Source organism: Dreissena polymorpha, chromosome 9 (assembly GCF_020536995.1).
Source record: "Dreissena polymorpha isolate Duluth1 chromosome 9, UMN_Dpol_1.0, whole genome shotgun sequence".
Classification (NCBI taxonomy): Eukaryota; Metazoa; Mollusca; class Bivalvia; order Myida; family Dreissenidae; genus Dreissena; species Dreissena polymorpha.
This window is the reverse complement of record NC_068363.1, coordinates 78,631,543-78,648,924: the sequence shown is the minus strand read 5'-3', so window position 1 is coordinate 78,648,924 and position 17,382 is coordinate 78,631,543. Positions and strand designations below refer to the sequence as shown.

Genomic DNA, 17,382 nt, shown 5'->3' with positions numbered 1-17,382 from the left:
AAATATTTTAGTTTTCTAAAACTTTATGTGATGCTATATTTAGTTGTTACCTTACGTTCAAAGTAATACACAGAAGAGTGTATTTATTTGACATTTATAATAGCAAAAATGAGGATGCATAATAACAGAATGTACAATCGTAGAAAATTGCTCAGATTGGTTGACAGTCATACAGCTTTCCATTCTGCATCGATGATGTTCAATTCATAAATATTTTGAAATAAGAAAACTACATAACTGGTATATTGTCCTTTAATGACGACTTTATTTAACATTTATGTCAAGTCAGTATTGCGATTAGAATTCATTATTCAATGCATGTTTTGTTTAAATGCTACACGTATAACAGTTAAATAAAAAATAAGCAAAAAATGAACATATTTGAACTCTTTCCGCAATAGCGTGTATACATATTGTAATAAACATCAATGAACGGTAGACTTTAATAATATGAAATGCAAAAATGAAATTTGAGAGTAACTGTAATGCCCTTAATAACCATCGCAGCAAAATGTCAATTACAATCACAATCAGGTATTTAACGGACTTATTAGACCGCTGTAGTCGCTACTAGTTTACATAAGTAACGGTCGTTTTAAATTCCATACGATTATTTTTGTTCATAAACTTGATTACAAATTCGTTATCATCAACTATTAGTCTCTGCACGTGTTCCAGCGTGCTCTGCCACCCACCTTCCGGTGGTTCTATGTCGATCTTCGCTACAAGGTGGGCCTGGTTTTTCTCGTCGGGTAAGCAGTATTTAGGATCGGTTAGCGGCGACCGCCATAGCGACATGTGGCGAATTTTTGTTTTCAAATCTTCGTCTCGTATTGTGATTTCGCCTTCTACCGCAAAGGACTCATTATGATGCATGGTCTGTCCCTTCTCGATCAATTTACAAAACAATTTGTCGCACTGCTTCACATTATTGTGGGTTATGCAAAGGGATTGGTCGTGCTTTGTTGAATCAAATGGTCGTATTTGATAACATCCGTACGTATACGGCGCTTTTCTTGTAATATGACCTCGCGGCGTACATCCTAATATGACAGCACCTTTCACCACAGACAATCTACCTTCGTCCGCACAGATGACTTGTAGTTCCCCCTCAAATTCCTGCCTTATACATTCTTGTATGTAAGGCGATTCTGAAAGCCCTCCGGCTAACAAAATAGACTGAATAGGCTTGCCTTGTTTGCGACATTCTTCAACACTGTCTTTCATGTTTTTAATTATAGCAGACCGTGACTTCTCGAAGAATTCTTTCATCGTCTCATTGAACAAATACAAATGGTTTTTGTTTTCATGCAGATGAACTCTGTTTCCATACAGCGATCTTTCAAGCATTTCGAATGGATTTTCTTTCTCCTTATCTTGATACAGTTGGAAAAGACCACGTAAATCAATGATCACCTTTTGTGTGGTATTTGAAAACGTGCATTTTTTGTTTTCGAATTCTTGCAGAAGATCGAAGAATTTTAATCTATGTTTGGTTTTAAACATTTCTACAACCTCTCCTCCGAACAGTTTAACAAGGAAGTTAAGAAACTCTTGGTCAATGACCGTCCCACCTCCGTAATCGCCACATGGCCTGCATAACTCAATTACTCGTCCTTCATCAATAATCTCGTGGGCACAAATATCAATTGTCCCTCCCCCAAGATCAGCAATAATATACCGATGACCTTTCTCCAATCGAGCGCATGCATTGCCTTTAATCGCCAATTTTTTACTTTTCACAAACGCCGATGCTGCTTCGGGCTCTAGCACAAGTCTGGTATTTTCAGGAATGAATCCTGCACCCTCCGAAGCTTGTCGCATAAAGTTCCTGGAAAAATCACTCCAAATGGCAGGTACAGTTATAATCCACCGAACCTCTTGATCCGGTATGGGTTTATCTACATACTTTCTAGTTTTTATGTCTTGTAATATTTGTCTCTTCATATGTGCCAGAACAATTGTAAAGACTTCTAAAGCGTCCATGTATTTTCCTCGTATGTCAGATATAGTATCTTTAACATTCTTTGATCCCGTTTTATATAGCAACATTTTAAAATGTCGAAAGTAGAAATAAGATTTCTGCTCTTCGGTCGACAAAATTGTTTCATACTCATCAACTGCATCCTTTCCGAATGCACGCAAAGTCTTGTCTGGTCTGAGTAAAACACAAGTTGGAACGCGGCATTCGGTTCGGTTAAAGGTACTGTAAATTGTGTCGTCGGAAGCAAACTTGAAGGCGTATCCTGTATATGTCGTCCCGAAATCTATGGCGGCGACTACAGCAGGTGCTTTTGTGGATTTACCCCCCATCTTTACAATATATAATGATTTGCCCTTTAACGCACCTGTACCAGTGTTTTTCATTTATCTATATAAATATAACTTAGGTATACCTTAATGCATAGAACTACGTGTATGTAACTACCAACTGTCCAGCTGTAGTATACATGACGCTATCTCGGTATATAATCATGTTCGAGAAACAATTATTGTATTTAAATAGTGCAAAAGTCTATGTACGATTTCTTTTGCTATTCATCGATCTAATGTCACTTCCACTTTATCTAAAAGAGTATTTTCTTATAAATGCAGTCCTATAGCAAATAAAAAGGGAATGTAACTTACACATTTGCTATGATGAGTTTAATTCGTACAACTGCTTTAAAATTCTGGTTCAATTTATAGCTTAATTCACTTCATGTATCCTATTCAATAAAATCACATACGATATGCGAATTCCTGTGCACAACGACATTATTTTCACAGTACTTAGTCTGTTGTTATGTTAGATCATAATAAATACCGACACTTTCGATTTCGATTTCACAAATCGGCCAAAAATATGACACATAACACAGCCTTGAAATTCGATCTCGATTAAAACAAATCAACAGGTGTAAACGTGACTATATTTATCTTTCCAAAGGGAGACAAACATAACGCTAACTTCAATCATACTTTGTCAGAGTTGCCAATCTGAAGGTTTAAACGCGTCCTTTCGAAATACTTGCGTTGTTTAAACAATGATGTTATTTGAACCAAGCCGACACTTATGTTTTGTGCCGAACTGGTTTTGGGAATTTCCTAGTTGTTGCTGTATTCGGCAATATTATCAAAATTTTCGCCAAATGAACTATTAGATTAATTAAAAAAGGAGTGCAAAATTGATGTTTGCACGACTCATAAAATTACAATTTTTCATTTAATTGGACAATTACTAGCCGTAAAAAATGCGATAAGATTTTACACTATTACGTGCCCTTATGTTTTGACAATACTAGTGGAAACATGGCAAACTTTGGCAAAACCGAATCACAAACACAAATCAGATTGAATAAAATCGAATAATCTTTCATTAAGGAGAAAATTATAACACACATTTTATACTAACTTTATAAGAGTTGACAATATCAAAAAAAAAGTATGTGTTAAATTTCAACTTGTGACACAGCTAACGTTGCATTTCAAAATCACTGTAGTATAAGTGTGTAAGTATTGTTTCGATATGGCTGACAACAATTTATCGTTCAATGATCTTAATGGATAATTGATCCAAAAAGTATTTTGAAGGCTTGATCATAGAATTTGGCAATAATCCTACATTGAGCTGTTCAGACTATTAATATTTTAAAAAATAAAAAATTGATTGGGAATAATATAAGCGTTTCAATAAGCAGAAAAAGTAAATGTGTAAATATATCTAAACGATAATCATGGCTTGGACATAAAACAAACGCAACACGAAATAACAACAAAATATTTACATATGTACAGTTTTAATTTCATTAAAACATTACTATTCTTCAGCGCAATGAAGAAAGAAGAATGTCTCCAGAGTCCGGACAACTCTGACGTGTGGCCGATTCAATATTGCTCTTCCATTTCTAACACCATCAAACTGTTCCCTTGAAGTGAAGGTGTGTGATGTTGCACCAGACATTACCTGTGATGTGAACATATTTCCCATACAGCATCTTTCTTCATCACGAATAAATTCAACTTCAGAGCCACAGTCGTCAGGTTTGATTGAAAGGCCAGTAGGATTGTTTTTAATTAAGAATATTTTTAGGGGAGGGGTTTAAGTTCTTGTTATTGATGATTGCTAAGACGTTGATTGCTAATTTGCTTATGCATTCGATTTGTAATTTATATCCTTACCTGCAACAATTTACTATTTACTGACATATATGATCAATTCTGTTATTTGCATGCGTGTCCTATAATCTGTGCATTTTGTATACCAACACCCCAATAGTCAGCATACAGTTGAGTAGGAACAAAATCCTGCTTTGGTAAGATTCCATCGATGAGAGGGTAAATGCCAACTCGATTGATTCCTGTCAAGAGATAGTCTGGTCTCAAAACCTTATTATACACTTTGCAATAGAGTCCATACAATGTGTACCTGTTAATTCGAGCAGCTGCTTGGTGCATTATTGTGTAGCATGCATTATGATACATACGCTGGTAAGGTCCCTATAATGAAAGAAGTATAAAACGTACAATGTTGTAAGCTTTTGCACGGTCAACTTGAGCCACTGATATGTGTGAGCCTTGTCCATCTAGAATCAGGAGAACCTTCCCATCACCGCGAATAAGTATGCATTTACTTAAAAGGGTGTTCAATAAGTCCCTTTTAACAACCGTTTTTTCAGAAGCCGTACCAGATGAGCAACATCCAGTAAATCGGGGAAGAGTTTCCGGGTAAATAATTGGTGTTAAAGCATGGTCCCAAGTACTTCAACAACCAATGAGGTCTCTGCAGGCGGAGACTGGTAAGCTCTGGGCATAATACTAAGTGGCTTGTGTTGAACTCTAAAGTTTGTTTATCAAAAAGGTTGTGAGTTTAAGGCATGACTTAAGATTACTAAAATAATCCAAATCCAAAGACTCTTTCGGCATTTTGGCTTGGGCCAAATACTGATCGATTTTGTTATCTCTTTCCAACGCTGACAGCATTAAATGCTGCTATGTTAAGCATTCCATACATATATAACAGTAAGTAGAATTGGCCATAGTTTGAAAATGCTAAATCAAATGATCTTCTTCTAGTTGGGAGAACATTTAAGTTGATAAATAACTACTGTGTCTAGGTCGATCTTTTTCGAGATCGTGTTCCGTAACGTATTTTCTGGCACTTTATATAATTTGGATGCTCTAAGGACAGTACCATTCTCTCCGTGTGTAACAATGTTACCATTTATCAATGCAGTGGGTGATTAAAGCCTATACGTCATCTGCCAACGCTTATGGATGACCTTTAACATAAAAAGAAATGCAATCAGCTTATTTTTCAATCTCTATGGAACGCTTAATACAACTCTGCTGTTGCCCTATTCATGATCGAAGCGTAGCACTTCATGAATGGAAGTCCTACTTCAACAGCAGATGGTATAAGAGTTATGATATCTGATTTTCATATAAAATACATTAAATTAAAAAAAGGTTAATCAATTGAAATGCATACATAATTTTGCCAACAAAAATATTGGTAATATAATAAAAAGAATAATAAAATATATAGGTTTAAGAAAATGAGGTGTTAAGCTAGTCGATTTTAATTCCAACTGTTTATTTATTATAAACGCAGTATTTTTTGGGCAAAATTTTTCATGCGTTTAAATTGAGTTAACATTTATTTACAGTTTCCAGCCGTTGACGTCAAACAATCAAATCCTCTAATCGACGGTGTAAGGTAAGTCGCGGATATAGGTGCAAAACTACTTTTTCTTTACAAGTATGCATATACTATTTTAACATTTTTTGCCAAGTGAAATAACAACAATCAATCGTTTTTATAATTAAACAAAACGCATTAAAGTAGTTTTAAAGAAATAGATTATATTTAAACTTTAACTGTTTTTATCACCAAATCTTATCAAACTGTTGGCATATTTCAATATGTTTGTACTTTTTAAAAGCGTTTAGGCCGTTTCTCAAAAGTTATATATGCGCAAAAAACCTGGGTGTTTATTTTGTGTATATATTTGTTAAATTATCGTTTGTTTGCATTATATTCTGAAGATTTTGTCTGTGTAAAATGGACGTCACTTTCTTCACTTGCTTTACTAATATTCCCAATTGTAACACTGATATCATCTTTACTCTCTTATGTCTGCGTTTAAATCTTCTCAATACAATTTCCATTGTGTGTTTTGTTTTAAAGAAAAACAGGTTATATGGAAATTGTGTTTTGTGATTTTAATCGAAGCGTGTTATCTTTGTAAATTCTGTGATTAGAAAACTTGACCCTGAGTCCATTTTTGTGCAAATGTAGCCCTTACCCTTTTCGTCAGATAAGGCGTATGTGCATACAATTAGAAGCACATACAATTCCTCCGTATATTGACAGCTGTACGCATTTTTTGAATATTAGAATAAAATAGTGTACATCATATGTGTACGAAAGGATAATAGTGTGTATTTCACATAACGGAGATGGTATTATCCATAGTACTAATAGACATGCGCATAATTGTAAACTGTAAATAAATGTATTAACTAGGTCAGTTTCTGCTATGTTTACAAGATGATACAATGTTCATATGGCTGTTAAGTAAGTATTCAACATCTTTTCGACATCCGTAGTTATTTTGTAAAAGAAGTAATTCGGTGACAAAGGCTCTAAAGTCGGAAGATGTTAAGTATTAAAAATGGTTTATCTGTTCCAAACCTGGTATACCGTTATCGCACGTTTTAAATATCATACAGCAACCACTTATAAATGAAAATGTATTGATTACATATTGACGTTTACAAACAACTATATTTTTTTCTATATCTAATCGCACATAATTTGGAAGAATAATCTATACTGTTCGTTAGGCTAATACCCTGCTTAAAGGGGCCTTTTCACAGATTTTGGCATGTTTTGAAGTGTGTCATTAAATGCTTTATATTGATAAATGTAAACATTGGATCTAAAAAGCTCCAGTAAAAAATCAAAAATAAAATTAATAAAAGGACAAAATAAGTAGCCCGCAGCGGGGCTCGAACCAGTGAACCCCGGAGTCCTGTAGTAAAAACCTATTAGACCGCTCGGCCATGCTGCCAAGTATGTATGAAAGACGTAATTTATAGTTTATATATGCAATCTTTGTAGTATCACAAAATTAAACGACAACAACAGAACTGCCCAAATTATTCAATCATTTCGCGTTGCAACTCTTTATAATTGTCCGGTTTTTAAATCGTCAAAAGATGCATATAATGGCTACATTAGACCATGGTAAACGTTCAGTATTACTGTTTCCTCACAAATATCATAACTTAAACGAAAATTTGCAAATCTGAAACAATTTTGTCAATTTTGTCAATTTACCAAAACGTGAAAAGATCCCTTAACTATTTATGAAAACGGGTCTTAAAATGATCGTCATTCGTTTGAAATCTATTATAATGTATGGAGTCATTTTAAATATTTACCTACCACATGGTGTTCTGTTGGATTAGCGAATATAAGATTATGTCCTAAATAATCTTAAAGTTGGTATATATTTTTCAATTAAAAACACTCTAAAAGTCTAGCTATATGAAAAATGACATTAAAGTAATTAAGGGTATTGTTTTGCGTCTTTTCGATCGATGGTCGGTCTTCCCTTTGGCAATTTCGTTCTCTTGGGATAGTTGATTAAATCCTCTTGCACATGCTGTTGCATTAAATACTGGTTCAGTCGATTTAGTTTCCGTAATATTGACTTTTACTTCTGACTGGTTTTAAACAGTCGAACATTGATATAATTAACATAAATACGCTGAGAGGGTATGGTCATGTTTAACAAACATTTCGTGTTAACAGCAGGAGATGATACTGATGATTATAAAGCAATTAGCATAGAGGAATGTAGTATTGCCGACGACTTACTTGATGCTCGCTTTTCCAATGATTGATGTATGATTGATTACAATAATTACTTTCATTTCAATTCATATTTTTGGGCGTATTGCCATCAATCACATTTCACATTTTGTCTTTGATTATCCTCGAATTAGGTTGCATTTCAATATTTTTTCACCAGATATCATTATACCAAACGACCGCTTTTGAGATACAGACAGACAGTAAGCCCCTTTTGGATTGGACGCGTTACGTAAGGGAAAAATGTTCAAGTGACATATTACGTTTACATTCCTCATACAATACTTCCTTAAAAATAAATATTAACCCAACCGATTCTGTTTTTAGCCGATCCTTATAATTTGTATTTGACCTCCAAGTTTGATTTGAATATTTATTTTTATCTTCAGGTATATTTGATAAATTAAATATTGAGTTTACAATAACCTTTTCTACATTTGTTCATATTCAATAAACTTTCTAAAAAAACTAAAACTAAAAATATTGCTGCACGGTCATAATTGCAAATTCTTAGTAAGAAGGAAATAACCATTCATCATAAAAAATAGGGATGCAAGAGGTTACAAAAACATTAACCGGTGAATCTTTTGCCGTCAGCGGCTATTAGTTGGTTTAGCGAAAAAAAACTTTAGTAACAAAATGCTTTATTATACGTTAAACATGTCATACCGCTGGTACATGTACTGTTTCAAACCGAAAGTAATATGCGATCGCGTGCGTTGATACCATGCAGTTTCTTAGTAAAAATGTTTAAGAACATTTTATTTTGGTAATTTTGTAAATATATGCTTTATTTTGTATTGATTTATTCTGCGTAAAGGCATATAAATTAAGTTATCAGAGCTAAACAACATTCAATTTCACGTGTCATTAGTTTATTTTTGTTTTGGCCGCTTATACTACGCTGTTGTCTTATTGCTCACATTAATGTGGTGTTTCTTTGTTCATTCTGTTTTATTTTTTAATTAAAAATAACTTAGTATTAAAATGTATTTATATAATTGTTAAACGTATGCAACACTCTCTCACAGTTCGAACAAAACAGCAATCATAAATGCATGTATATGCAGTACAACAGTGTTCATTTGGCCAAGACTATGACTTTGTCCACTAGCTTGTGGCTGATGCGGTTGCGAGCCTTGGTAACAAGACGACCTGTTTTCGAGAATACTCGCTCCGACGCCACGAATGTGGATGGCTTGGGTAAAAGCTTCATGGGCCACATGCAAAATTGTTGGGAAATATTATGTTCAGACCACCATGTCAACAGGTCGTCATCGGGTTGACAATGCACGCGTATCGTATTGTGCATGTTTGAGCAATTGCACAAACATTAAATTTAATGATTTTATTTTGTAAAGTGACTTTTAAATTGATGTTAATTAATTAAATGAGTTTAATAAATTGCTTTTTTAAATAAAACTTGCTCCACACGGTAGTGGTGACATCGTTGGCAACGTAAATTACTACTAATACAATTCAATTTTGATTAAATTAATATGATGTTGACTCGACAAGTTTTTAACTACACTATTCAATTTTTGATTAAAATTTTACTTATGAACACCTTATTTTGTGCGAGCAATCCGTGTTAGATTTTGGCTAACAAACTATAAAAATAAGCCGTCCAATGCCTCAACTGTTTTGAATCGCGAGTTTGATACATGTTTCAATGACGTGTTCGCTAATAGCCCCACTCTCCGTAGGTTGGTTGTTACATTTTCGCGAGTAAAAAAAAACACGAGTGCCAATTATCAAAACCTGTATTTAACCACTAAGGTACTGATTTCTTACTTTATTACTTTTTTGACACGTTATATATTACCGTTGATGGTGCGGCATATTGTTATGACCGGTCGGCAGCGCAAGTTGGCAGTACACCGCACGCAAAACGTAAATGTGTGCGAATCATTATGAAAAGAACATTATATTTTTTGTCAGGTTAACCTTTTCCCGAAAATGTAACCAATTAACTGGTCGTTTTGGTAGGTAAACGCAGTTTATTCGACCCACAAACCTCATTGTTCGAGATGTTATTTCAAACAAACCAAATTATATTGTTGTTTTTTGTGCGCTTCAGTTTCATATTGCGTTTGAAAACATAATTTGTTAAGCTTGATTGGCTTAAACATTGGCATAGAGTTTCAAGAAAGAAATTTACGTTATACAATCAAAGTATTGGTCACTATAATACATATTTTGACTATACTTTGTAGCTATGTACAAAAAGTTTTAATTATCAAACAGTCAATTCTATATAACGTGACAATTTTCCAAAAAGAAGTATATTGCTTGGTCTTGATTCCTTTGAATAAACGCAGCTATTTTAAATAATCACACAACAATGAAGCAACCTTGGTGGTTGTATGTTAACATAATTTTGATAATTGTTTAATTCGAACCGGTTTGCAGTTGCAGTAAATGCTCGATGAACTGATATTTTATTTGCCTGAAGATCCTCCTTAAAATTGTCGTATTTCCGGCCAGGGACTTCAAGTGTTCCAGCTTCATATGGCTCGAAATCACTCGAATGTGCGACCTCTTGGTCTCGATTGGCACGTTGCCAGCCTTCTTGTAATTTCATATTTAGATGTTGAGGAAAGGTTCCTGTGAATCTTTCTCTGGTTGGAAGTTTTTTTTTCCAAACTCTTTTCGTTTGTAAGCGATCTTTCATCACGTGATGTTGTTCCAATTGACGACCGATAGTCAATACGTATCTCTGGTTCATCCTTTGCTTCGATAGCGTTACCAACTTCATGAAATGAAGTTATACTGAATCGTTTTTGCAAATCGCCTGTACTTTTCCAATGCTTATTGTTAAGACGTTCTCGCCTCAACATTTTTATTTCTGATGCGTCCGATTCAAACATTTGGCAAAGGCGACGCACTTTCTGTTCGTTTTCATCTGTACTGGTCTTGTTCGCCTTCTCATGTTTATTTATATTATTGGTTTCGTCCGTAGTAGTTGAACTTCCACTTAGCTTCTTTTATATCTGGCTAATTTCAACATTTGCATACACCTTATCTGCAAATTTCATTGCCTCCTGAAACATTTCGTTAGTAAAATAATTTTGTCCTAGACGAACTGTGTTGGCATCTATTGTATAATTTCATCAACCATGACTTGAATCTGCGTTTTTCATTTCGTTATCGATGCACATAACCTTGCTCTTACACTTTTCTATGAGTTCCGACAGGGTCTTCACGTTGCCTATTGGATGGTCCATAGCATTCTGTATGTATTCATTCATTTTCTCTTTCGATTTAATGTGCGTGAACAAAATAAATGCAAATTTTCCAACACCTTTTTCGAAGAACTTAAAGAAAAGATACACTGTTTTGACCAGTTCATCGGTAAATCTGCCCGGATACAGGACGCAAACAATTGCATTAAAGCCAGGAAGAGCTTGGAAGAAAGCTTGTGTGAGACTATTCCTTACGAACTTTTTCCCTTTTCATGTATCAACAAATCCAGGACTATCTACAATTTCGATTCGACGCCCTTTCCGTACAGCAACCTACAATAAATATCAATCAGAACACTTTTAATATTATGTTTCTGTGCACAACATAAGTATATTAAATCATATTTTTGTGTGCGGCCTGTATGATTTAAACCTCTTATAAATTATATTGAAAAACCAGGGCGATGATCATTTTTTTTTATAACGAAACAGAAATAGTTGAACGATAACAATAATGTTTCTTTTGTCCCGTATTTACCAACCAATTCTAAGACTTCAGTCTAAAAATAAATAGCATTATTTCACATAAAGGCCGAATGTTTAAATTACTAATAATATTACTCTGTATGACATTAAATGTGAAACTTATAAACACACAAATAATGGTCTTTTAGAACGAAGAATTTATGAGAAAAGCTACCCATGTACCATGCTTATATATTTACACGCTGAACGTATTTCGTGTTTCTAAGATATGTGAATACGGGCCCATATGGTTTCAATTGTTTCAATATTTATCGTTTTACCCATACTGCAGGTAAACAATTAATTTACCCACTGCTATAAATTAATAGCGGGTTAACTGGAATCAACGCTGGATGTGTGTCTGTCTATGTGTCCGTCATTCCGTAAATCCGTTTGGTTTGTTTCACTGAATGTCCGTAGACAACAAACTTGAAAAAGGTGATAACCTACATTTTACAACTTAGAAACACTCAAACTTTTAAGAATTGTTTCTGTTTTGAAGTTGTGCAAGTGCGATTTTTATCATCATAAAAAATCATACATAATAACAAACACAAATGATTTGCCTCTTTTTTAGCTCGAAAAATTTAAGCTGTGCCATTCCCCGATTTGTTGACGCACGTACCGTATTTGAATTATCGTGTTAAGAGAAATTTGCAATATCTCCACCTACATTTTCTTTAATAAAGAATTGTGTCCATATCAGCTTTAAAGACAAGGTCAAATGTCATAACTAACAGTTGTATACACCAAAGTCAATTAAAATAATATTCTGTTTATCTTTTCGTAAATCTAAGAATTATCTAGTCAATACAGACTCAAGTTTAATAATACTGACCTGAAATAGGAAATATAATACAAGTTTTAATGCAACCAATCATATCTCTAGCTGAAACGTAGACCAAGCTTTGATCTGCATTTGGGGCCAGTTGGGATGAGGTCAAGTAACTATTGCTTAAACAATATAAACATGTGTGCGCTAAAAATCAGGTTGCATCTATTGTCTGAAATTGTGTATGTAGGTTGCTTACTGGCTTGTCTAGTGAAGGACTTCTTTTGAAAAACTTGTGTCTTGGCTTGGTCAAAGTTCTTTTTAATATACACATTTTCAGTTTTAATGCGAAAAGTAATAAAATAATAAGAAAAATAACCTACTTTGAATATGTATTTGTGGTCATAATATTATTTAACTGTCGTGTTATCTTCTTTATGCCATCGATGCGGATTTATAATTTTGGAACAGCTCTTTTTTAATTCGATATTGCTTTATATAACGGCATGCGGACTCGGGGAGTTTTCTTCAAAACTAGTATAAACAACTCCAGTTTTTATCGACCTCATCGCTATGATTCAGAATCACGTATTGTATTGCCTCCTCAACACTTATAAGACCACACCACTTCTTTAAAATTTCAAATTATATGAACATCGCACTTTGTAAATAGCAAATAGTAACCTGATCGTTAAAATAACATTGTAGTGTGCTGTTACCAAACAAAAACATATATTTTTTATATTATTTACCGCTCGTTCAATTGCGCTTGTCACGGAACCAGAAGATAACTCTGACAGGAAAGTTTTCTTGCCCAGAATGCTATTTCCAGTGGCGCTTTTTCCATGTCCGGTCTGTCCCACCAAGCGTATGGTGATGTCTGAGTTACAGAAAAAGTCCGAGTTAACAATATAATCAAGAACTTGTACATTGTATGACACAAGATGGTAACATTCCGAGAAGAACGTGACATATTCTACAACCGACCTATGTCTACATAAAAGCTTTCGGTAAGCTAGTTTGTAATAAAACCCATATATCACTATCGATATCTCATGTTCATGTTTGGGACAAATATTCATATATTCGATGGAAAATTTAGCACGTATTATCGTTTTTCATATTTGTTTTGTCTTAGACGTTGAATGTTCATACATAGCTCAACTGCACAGTATTTGGGATTGAGTTATGGTCAGTTGAGTACTGTAAAGATCAAATAACTACAATCAAAACGGACCTGAAAACACAATATTATTTATTGTTATTTGTATTTTAAAAAGTAAATGTTTGGTTTGTAGACAACGTATAGTGGGCCTGAGGATGCAGGTGAATATCTTTTTTAATTAGAAAATAAGCTTTCTAATGGGTGTTTTGGGAACAATAGCTAAATTGTTTATTTCTGTTCACATAAACAAACCGTTAGATGTAAACATAGTGTCTGTGCGTTAACAAATAATAAGCGAGTGCGTAATATTATGGCAAGATACAATTGTTCTTACAGTTTGTTTGACGTACAGTCCATTCATCGCCCGTCTAAAATAAAGATTTGTTTTCAACTACACGTTCATTATAAAGCTTGAATAGAAAAATGTTTGTTTGAGGTACTTTTAGCTGTAAATAATTGTGTGTTGTTTTACAGTGTTTCAGTTATATCAAGGCGGTCACTTGACTCTTTCAAAAGGTTTTTGGTAGGCTGATTTTCAAAGTATTTTGTAATATCTTGAGAAGAACTCAACCATGCAGGCGTGTCAATTTCTAGCTCATTAAATATACAATTACTTGCAATTTACCGTCCTCATCTACCACGCGTTCCATTTCTTTAAAACGCATGTGGAATACATGCATAAACCGTAACTGATTCTACATTTGGACGGGTACTAATTGATGATTTGAAATATACATATAAATATATGTGCCATGTATGTATGGTTTAGATTTGATTACATTCCACTAATAATTTTAGTAATATATAGTATGGAATAAGTATGGTATATTGCTTGTAGTTAATACTATTTAACAAGTGTTCGTATTTACGAATGAATATAAAGACATATCAAATTCAAGATTAGACAGACTGCTCATGGAAAATGCACATCGAATTATTATCGCACCATGCTATCTTTCAAAATATGTCAATGGTTATGTATAGTGTTGAAAAGTTGCTTATTATGTTCTAGTTATTAAGTAACGCGATACATGTTAACATTTATCTGACCAACGGCGTTTGATATATCTGCAATCAATTATTAGACATACATTTATTTCTTAGCCGTTCGATTGTTTTCCAAGAGACCTCGGTTATTCCATTTGCTATTGTGAAACGTTCTTGTTTAAATGAAATAGGCATCTATAAGGCCAGCATGATATTATCACTATTCCGTCCGATCCTTAATTTCAAAGCCGGCATTAAACGCCGCTTTTATGCAAGATTCAGTGTTCGAGTATTTTTCTAAATTGTATCGTTTTTGAAATATTATCTGTTGGACATAAAGGAAGTTGTATTACACAGGGTTTTGAAAGATGTGTTCATTTAACTCCAGTATATAAGTGGAAGCAAATAACCCTTTTTTGTGCAGATTGGTCCACTAAATCTAATGTTGGTAAGCATATATTAGTATTGTATTTGTTAGAGTATAATGAAAGCAAAAGTAAAAGTGTTGCTTTATCAAAACCTTGCTAGGAGTAGCATAGATAATCATTTGAACAGTTCATATTATTGAATATCGTCACACATCCAAAACAGAATATTTCATACATGTTTAAACCATCTGTATTAGATGTAGTACGTGAAAATATAGTTCAGGCTGACAACTTGTGTTCATTCATCAGCGTTGAAGTGTCTTAGCAAAATTAACCATTTAAATATTGCATTGTATAACACAGTGTACACAATAAGTCGCACATTTCATAATTGCTAGGAGAATACAAATTTATCACTAACAGATATATTATAAAGATACAATACTATAATTGTGTATGCATCTTTATTCCATACTCAACACGTATGGGTTTATGAAATAAGATATGTATAACTATACAACTGTGTACATGTATATATGTATAAATAAGTACACACGTTATATACAACTAAAATATTCATTTGACACAATTGTTATTCACATATACAAGATCTTTACGAATTCATGTTACACTTGTGAAAATTCAAAAAGTAAAATTATACAACACCTCTACTCCCTCTGCAGCCATTTTGTTCGTCGATCGGTGATAGTTATACAACAATGTGTTTAGTATTTGCCGTTCATCTTCATAAGATAACACGGTGTTATCGCTTACTTCAGTTAAACTTAGTGCGTTTGAACATACACATGTTGTAAATGTATAAATTTAAGAAATACAACTTATAACCCTTCAAACTAAGAAACAATATTGAGGTAATTTAGACAGTTTGTTGAAGGAGTCTGTCATGCCGGTTAAAAATTAAGGATATGCGCAAGGTTATATATTATAGCCTTTATTGTGATATCCGCTCAAGATCTTTTATACCTATAGAACCCTGGCTATAATGTTATGATCTTAGACAATGTGCAGAAAGCAATCAGTCACACCGGCTCAAGGTTCAGGTGGAGCTTTAAGTCTCATGTTTGAGCATTTATGAGTTGAGCATATATTGTATATATTCTAAACACATTCACGTTGTATCATGACAAATGCAGAAGGAAGTTAGTCATAACGGCTCAAGGTTCAGATCACGCGTAAGGTCACATGGTTTTTCCTTTGTAAGTTGTGCATACATTGTATATATTCTAAAAAGGTTTTTAGTCAATACAGTCACACCGGTTCAATGTCCAGGTTACGCTTTAAGCCACATGGTTCATCTTTATAAGCTGTGTATATGTTATATATTCTATATACATTCAAGATGGTTCATGAAAAATACATATCGTTCAGGTATAAAGAAGAAACAAGGTCATCATCATGCTGGCTTAAACTTAAGGTCACTACTTCAAGATAAAGGAAACCTCGGCGGGAGCATACGCGTCGTTTTGAGTGCCTCGTTGAAATTTAACAAAATTATGTGTACAATTATTACAATAAACCCCAAAAGTTGTTCATACATGCTTTCGAACATATATAATTTGTAAATCTCTCATTCTGAGGACGGGGCGCCTTTGGTCCGTCGTTCGTTGTCCGTCTGTTGCCTTAAACTCAATTTACACAATACCTCCTTAATCAATGGGCAGATTTAATCAACATTTGACATCCTCTTTTAAATTTTGTTTCACTGTTTAATTTTGCTCCATATATAGGTCACTAGATTAAAAAATAAGGTTTAAATCTCACATCTTCAAATACGAGAGGCGCCCAGATTATATTTGAACATAATCTGTATGTGCTGCTACACTTATTTTATTTTTAGAAGTGGGGAGAGAGCTAGGTGCGGAGGACGCAGATGATATGAACGGTTAAGCACGGTCTATAGCGTTTTTTTTAAGCTTTTCGCTTTGTAAAAGTTGTTCCCCTTAGATAAATTTACACCACTTGTAAGTCAAATACGTTTAGGCGGCACTTTGCACAATGCAAAGTTATTTTCCCGGAATATAGGTCCTCTTTATGCTCCCACAGTGTACGTTTGTGTGTTATATGATGTTATGATACAAGATAAGTATTGATGTAAATCATCAAAGGGCATCGGGAATTTAAGTGTAAAAGGCACTCAATGAAGTTACATGGAACGATTTTTTTTTCTACTGTTAATATTAATATATTGGCCGATTATTTTTAACAAAATAGAAAAAGATACTGGTTTAACCATTATCTATGATTTTGTGTTATAACTCCCAAATAACCATTATCTATGATGTTGTGTTATAACTCCCAAATAACCATTATCTATGATTTTGTGTTGTAACCCCCAAATATTTCATATTTCATTTTATTTAGATTGGTTTCCTTTTTTTACTGGCATCTTTATGCAGTTTTCATTAATGCAACAGAACTGTGTACCGATAGGTTTTAAAAAATCTGCTTAATCTTGTAAGCGTAATTTCATATTTTTCTCAACTTCAACGGGAGATGAT

General features: G+C 33.8%; 2 protein-coding genes across 2 annotated transcripts; both read right to left on the bottom strand.

The window, feature by feature from the left end:
• Positions 1 to 236: 236 nt before the first annotated feature.
• Positions 237 to 2,870, bottom strand: LOC127845579 (heat shock 70 kDa protein 12A-like). The gene has a single exon (XM_052376594.1). The coding sequence runs from the start codon at positions 2,365 to 2,367 to the stop codon at positions 571 to 573; it is 1,797 nt and encodes a 598-aa protein (XP_052232554.1). The 5' UTR covers positions 2,368 to 2,870; the 3' UTR covers positions 237 to 570.
• A 7,208-nt stretch (positions 2,871 to 10,078) lies between these two features.
• LOC127844867 (GTPase IMAP family member 4-like) lies at positions 10,079 to 15,594 on the bottom strand. Its single transcript, XM_052375402.1, has 4 exons — positions 15,530 to 15,594; positions 13,843 to 13,876; positions 13,096 to 13,223; positions 10,079 to 11,379 (listed from the first exon to the last, which is right to left on the bottom strand). The coding sequence occupies exons 1-4, from the start codon at positions 15,548 to 15,550 to the stop codon at positions 11,317 to 11,319; spliced, it is 246 nt and encodes an 81-aa protein (XP_052231362.1). The 5' UTR covers positions 15,551 to 15,594; the 3' UTR covers positions 10,079 to 11,316.
• Positions 15,595 to 17,382: the final 1,788 nt, after the last annotated feature.

What these genes read in the sequence shown, in the direction of transcription:
- LOC127845579 (XM_052376594.1), bottom strand. Translation starts at nt 2,367, where the DNA reads ATGAAAAACACTGGTACAGGTGCGTTAAAGGGCAAATCATTATATATT.
- LOC127844867 (XM_052375402.1), bottom strand. Translation starts at nt 15,550, where the DNA reads ATGGCTGCAGAGGGAGTAGAG. An exon ending in TGGCTGCAGAGGGAGTAGAG is followed by an intron (nt 13,877 to 15,529) that starts GTGTTGTATAAT and finishes TCTTTATTTTAG; the next exon opens with ACGGGCGATGAATGGACTGT. An exon ending in GACTGTACGTCAAACAAACT is followed by an intron (nt 13,224 to 13,842) that starts GTAAGAACAATT and finishes TCTGTAACTCAG; the next exon opens with ACATCACCATACGCTTGGTG.